General features: G+C 42.2%; 1 protein-coding gene across 1 annotated transcript in view; it reads left to right on the plus strand.

Annotated features, from left to right (window-relative positions):
• The window catches only part of LOC105891675 (apoptosis inducing factor mitochondria associated 3), a 28,304-nt gene extending 22,188 nt beyond the window's left edge, over positions 1–6,116 (plus strand). The window contains exons 12-20 of the mRNA XM_012817856.3: positions 49–164; positions 504–575; positions 1,186–1,249; positions 1,488–1,564; positions 2,589–2,706; positions 3,578–3,676; positions 4,167–4,242; positions 4,797–4,901; positions 5,418–6,116. Of these exons, the coding sequence (XP_012673310.2) occupies positions 49–164; positions 504–575; positions 1,186–1,249; positions 1,488–1,564; positions 2,589–2,706; positions 3,578–3,676; positions 4,167–4,242; positions 4,797–4,901; positions 5,418–5,460 (770 nt within the window). The 3' untranslated portion in view covers positions 5,461–6,116. The remainder of the gene's footprint in view (positions 1–48; positions 165–503; positions 576–1,185; positions 1,250–1,487; positions 1,565–2,588; positions 2,707–3,577; positions 3,677–4,166; positions 4,243–4,796; positions 4,902–5,417) is intronic.

Consider the following 6,116-nt stretch of genomic DNA (forward strand, 5'->3'; position numbering starts at 1 on the left):
GGATGACTGACATTATAACGAGGTGATCAATGTTGTGGTGTGATTTAGGTATGGAGGTGGCAGCAGCCCTCACAGACAAGGCCCATTCAGTGTCAGTCATTGGGAGAGAGGTGATCCCCTTCCGGAAGGTTTTTGGAGAGAAAGTGGGCAAAGCCATAATGAAGGTATTACTATGATGAAAACGTAGACCCCCATCTAAAGAGATTCAGAGCACACTTTAAACTTCTTGCTATATATCATGTTAATGTGATTCTATTATATTCTATTTTGAATGGCATATGCACAGACAGTCAATTTTGGATTTGCTGCCCCCCCCCCCCCCCCCGCATGTTAAGCCTTAGCTTAAGACCTGCGCTTAAAACATCCTTGATTGATTTTGTATGAACAATGAGACACGAGACAGGTCATTTGACATTACTTTCCGTTCGATGCCTCGTACTGTGAACACACTACCCTGAAAGCTAGTATTCTTAACCCCACGTCTTGAATTCCTCCTTCTGTAGCTCTTTGAGACAAACAGGGTGAAGTTCTACATGCTGAATGAGGTGTCGGAGATGCGTGGCCATCATGGACAGGTACCCATAAAGTGAGAGACTCGGCTTGGTATTAGGAAGCCTACACCTAAGCAGGTGGTTTACTGCATTATCTGACCAGTTTTTTCTTCATCGTTCCACTAAGAATCCTTATGGGAAGGTCTTTGTAAAATAATTGCCTCTATGGCAATTACAGCTGTAAAGGAACGTTTCAGCTCTGTATTCAGTGTGTGTGTGTGTGTGTGTGTGTGTGTGTATGTCTGTGTGTTTGTGTGTCTGAGTAGGTGTGGCAAAAGATGGATATACAGCAACACCTTCATAGAACCTTCTAGAACTTAACCAAAGTAGGGAGTACCCTGGTGTGTGGTAAAAGATGGGTCATCCAGCTGCCTACACACTCCCAGCTTGGGAGTCTGGGGTCCACCTACTGCATAGTCATAGGATACTCACTCTTAATGGTACCTCATTTGGAAAGTGTGTAGCAGTGTGTAGCCTGGAGTTATTTGACAATACTGAAATATGTAAATTACTCGCTGGAGACCAGGGTGCTTCCAGCTGCAATTAGCAGAGTATCACACAGATACTAAGTCTGTTTGCATTTGATGTCAGTTTTGATACCCATGTGTGTATGTGTATGTGTTTTCTCATGGAGTTAAAAGAAGTGGTCCTCAAAAGCGGCAAGGTCCTACGAGCTGACGTGTGCGTCATCGGTGCCGGTGAGCTCATCAGCTGGTTTACTTCAGTTTACTTCATTTTACTTCATTTTACTTCAGTTTACTTCAGTTTCCAGCTCTTAGTTCCTACCACAGAACATATCATTATTTTCACTTCTGGGATATTTTGTATTTTAAGTTATTTATTGAAACACTACTCCACTGTCAGGTTGATGGTTTAGGAAGGCATTATTCTTCTGAATAAATGAACTGTTATGAACTTTGTTAAATGTCCTCGCAGGTTCTGGTCCAGCCACTGCATTCCTGAAACAGAGCGGTGTACACATGGACTCCAAGGGCTTTATCACCGTCACTAAGGTACTGAGGACCCACTTAACCTAACCCTAACCCTTTATCACCGTCAGTAAGGTACTGAGGACCCACTTAGTACCAACGCTGCACCATTCTACACCATTCTCAAACTTTTCACGTTTCTTAATGTGCCGAATACTGATATCAAAATGCCCTTCCTCCTCAGACCTTGCAGACCAATGTGGAAGGGGTGTTCGCTAATACTGATATCAAAATGCCCTTCCTCCTCAGACCTTGCAGACCAATGTGGAAGGGGTGTTCGCTAATACTGATATCAAAATGCCCTTCCTCCTCAGACCTTGCAGACCAATGTGGAAGGGGTGTTCGCTAATACTGATATCAAAATGCCCTTCCTCCTCTTCCTCCTCAGACGATGCAGACCAATGTGGAAGGGGTGTTCGCTAATACTGATATCAAAATGCCCTTCCTCCTCTTCCTCCTCAGACGATGCAGACCAATGTGGAAGGGGTGTTCGCTAATACTGATATCAAAATGCCCTTCCTCCTCAGACCTTGCAGACCAATGTGGAAGGGGTGTTCGCTAATACTGATATCAAAATGCCCTTCCTCCTCTTCCTCCTCAGACGATGCAGACCAATGTGGAAGGGGTGTTCGGCTAATACTGATATCAAAATGCCCTTCCTCCTCTTCCTCCTCAGACGATGCAGACCAATGTGGAAGGGGTGTTCGCTAATACTGATATCAAAATGCCCTTCCTCCTCTTCCTCCTCAGACGATGCAGACCAATGTGGAAGGGGTGTTCGCTAATACTGATATCAAAATGCCCTTCCTCCTCTTCCTCCTCAGACGATGCAGACCAATGTGGAAGGGGTGTTCGGCTAATACTGATATGAAAATGCCCTTCCTCCTCTTCCTCCTCAGACGATGCAGACCAATGTGGAAGGGGTGTTCGGCTAATACTGATATCAAAATGCCCTTCCTCCTCTTCCTCCTCAGACGATGCAGACCAATGTGGAAGGGGTGTTCGCTAATACTGATATCAAAATGCCCTTCCTCCTCTTCCTCCTCAGACGATGCAGACCAATGTGGAAGGGGTGTTCGCTGGGGGAGACGTGGTCACCTTCCCTCTCTCCTTGCGCAACAACAAGAAGGCCAACATCCCCCACTGGCAGATGGCCCATGTGCATGGTAAGATACGTCCTGCCTTCGTCAGGTGACGTGTCCTGAGTCCTGTATGGACCACACAGACGCTGTCTTTGGTTCACATGCATTTCCCCTGTCTTAACACCTGTCTGAGACCAGTGGCCCTGTGTATAGACAGATATTGACTATGGTGATGGATGAGTTTGATTCCAAGGTAGCTTGATTATCTAAGCTTTTTTTGAATACTGGTGTCTGCAAAATACATAAATACATTCAGTAAATATGCTGTTCTGACCTAATGTCAATATACCTATAGTAAAACTTAGGGTTGCTAACCCCAGTGTTCATTCATTCATTCATTCATTCATTCATTCATTCATTCATTCATTCATTCATGTAAATATTGGTTTGCCTGTGTGTCATTGACACTCACACCAAACTCAGACCAGCTGATTAAAGTCTAATATTTACATTAAGAGACCACTTTCACTCTGTAGGGCCCTGTAGTAATCAAGTACAATGCAGGGTCCCTATGGATGTATGGATAATTGTAATTGTCTTTTTGAAAGACACAATTGAAACAATTATATATCATTTGTAGTTTTAAAGCCTCCTTTTAATAATGTTGTACCACTCGGTTTTATTCAAAATAAATAAATAAATAAATCTAAATCTCATGATTATTAGTATTTTGTGTATTTAACAATGTACTTACCAATTAACATTTTTGTAAATGCTAGTATAATCAGCTGCCACGTTCAATCATGTCGTGACTTAAGTTCTAATGGAAGGCTTAGGAATGTCATTGTCACAAGGCGTGGGAGCAGTCAGTCACTGTGAGCTCTCCTTTGCTCTCATCAGACTTCTTTTTATCAGAGTCTGATAAATGATCGAATGCGCTTGTGCTTTTCTGCAGGGCGGGTGGCAGCTCTCAACATGATGGGAAGACCCACGGAGGTGAAGACAGTGCCATACTTCTGGAGCGCCATGTTTGGGAAGAGCATACGCTATGCAGGTAAAGCTACAGGCCTAACACAAACAGCATGTCTCCTTTTCATTTTCTATAGTCATCAGAAAATACAATGTACAGAAATGGTGTGTAGCCCATAATATGGTTTTTGTTGGTTTTTTTTTTTTACCAAAAAATTGATTGTTACTAAGCAAGTCTACACAAAGTAATAAACGCTGACAGTCATTTTCTGATCACAGGAAAGGAAGATAGTATTTGAATATGGTCGACGGTGCACCATGAGTGCAATCCATGAGTGCAATCCAAAGCTACAGCTTTTTTTTTTGGATTGGAATGGATTGTTTCTAAGCAAGTCTACACAAAGTAATAAACGCTGACAGTCATTTTCTGATCACAGGAAAGGAAGATAGTATTTGAATATGGTCGACGGTGCACCATGAGTGCAATCCAAAGCTACAGCTAAAAATAGAGCTTGAAAGAGCACGAGGCACAGATAATGTTCGTATTTTCAAGTCTCTTCTCATTTGTTGTCAAGGATACGGAGATGGGTTTGATGATGTCGTCATCCAGGGAGATTTGGATGACCTGAAATTTGTTGCATTTTACACAAAGTGAGTCTTCATTTCAAAACACCTGAGCATGTTTACTGGACTTAATTTCTTTAGGTATTTCATATCTGTTTTGGTTGGTTTCTTCCACAAACACACCTCATACCAAAGTAATATCCTTTTTTACAGTTACCTAAAGTTAAGTGTCAATCTTCTATACAACCCTATCTCCAGAGGGAGCCATTCAAAACACTGTATTCTACAGGATTAATTTGACTGCAAACACACTGGATCCTTCTCTATTTGTTTATTTGTCACTTTCTGAAGATGTTTATATACGTTATACATGACATTAGTTTAAGACATTTTTAACAAACTCTGTGGAGTAAATAGTAATTGAATGATTTAAAACAATTGTACAATTGTACAAAAAGTACAATTCAGTGCACACCAAGTGGAAATAATGAATGTCGAAAACCAAATTTGGATATTAGGTCAGATTTTTTTTTAGCGCAACCACTGAGAAGTGAAACCCCTCAACATGGCCACTACTGTGACAGAAAGATATGCCAGTATATTTCCGAGTAAGAGTTGCTACCTCTTGTTCCTACTTGCAGGAGTGAGGAGGTGGTGGCTGTGGCCAGCATGAACTATGACCCTATTGTGTCGCGTGTGGCAGAGGTCTTTGGCTCCGGAAAGACGATTAGGAAACGTGATGTGGAGTAAGTGTGATTCCTTTCCTTAACCGTGGCCCCACGGCAGCGAGAAGAGATACAATGAGCGTTTTATATTTGTAATATTTCCACACACACACACCGCAGAATAGCATGAGACCAAATGTTGCCAGACACACTGTGCAACAGGATGGGTTGACATAACTGTCTATCTGGAGTTAATGTATTTGAAAAGTTACTGACTTAGAGAAACCATTGTCTTCTAGTCGGCACAGTTTTCCTTTTGTACAGCTTTTGAGGACCATATCTGTGCCGTTTCTCATGCTTGAGTGTAAAGCCAAGTATGAAAACATATTCCTGCATTCAAACACAAAATAGCCATCTTTGACACAGTGCTTTTCTAGGCTGAATCAGCCATAACAATCCTACATACTGTATCATATTTATTATACCTGTTAGAGTCAATTTGCACAGAAAAATGCTTATAAATGAAATATATGTGAATGAGAGAGAATGCAGCATTGTATCTGCAATACTAACCTGCTCTCACCATCTCTGTTTCAGAACAGGGGACATGTCTTGGTTAATAGACAAGGGCTCACAATGAGGATCTCATTGTCTTTTAAACACGAGGCTACTAGTGACTACTAAAACATTTGAGGGTGTGTGAAGACTGGGGGAAAAAAAACCGAAAGATACAAAAAAAAGCAAAAGACACTCGCGGTGCGGACTGAACAAGAGGCTTGGCTGGATGCAGGAGAGTGGATTTTTTCGGGGATTTCAGTACGCTCCAGTCCAGGGACATCATCTCAATGGAGGCCTTACTTGGGGGCCGTCTGCTGGGGGCCGTCACAGCGCTGTATATACTCATCGGCTTAAGGACTTTACCCTCGAGAATGAGCCATACGTGAATTTGAAGCTAGATATTGTAGGGGTCCTGATTTTCTCATATTTGTTTGGCAGCGAAGCAATACTAAGTGCGGAGGCCCTGTTTGTGCATGATCTAACTACCTGTACACTTTTTCTTCATATAAGGGCCAGATAAGGGTATTTTTTGTACATGCAACTTGTGTATAGCTATAACCTAATGGCATTGCATCATAACGGGGCTGTACAATTTCTACTGATCTTTTCGGATTTTTTTTCCTTCTCTTTTGAGTTTGAATTGTAAGACCTAGGCCCACATGTGTTGATCAGCCTGAAAGACTGTGCAGAGGATAAGGGCACGGTGTACACACACGCACACACACACACACACACACA

Source organism: Clupea harengus, chromosome 7 (genome assembly GCF_900700415.2).
Source record: "Clupea harengus chromosome 7, Ch_v2.0.2, whole genome shotgun sequence".
NCBI classification, from domain to species: domain Eukaryota; kingdom Metazoa; phylum Chordata; class Actinopteri; order Clupeiformes; family Clupeidae; genus Clupea; species Clupea harengus.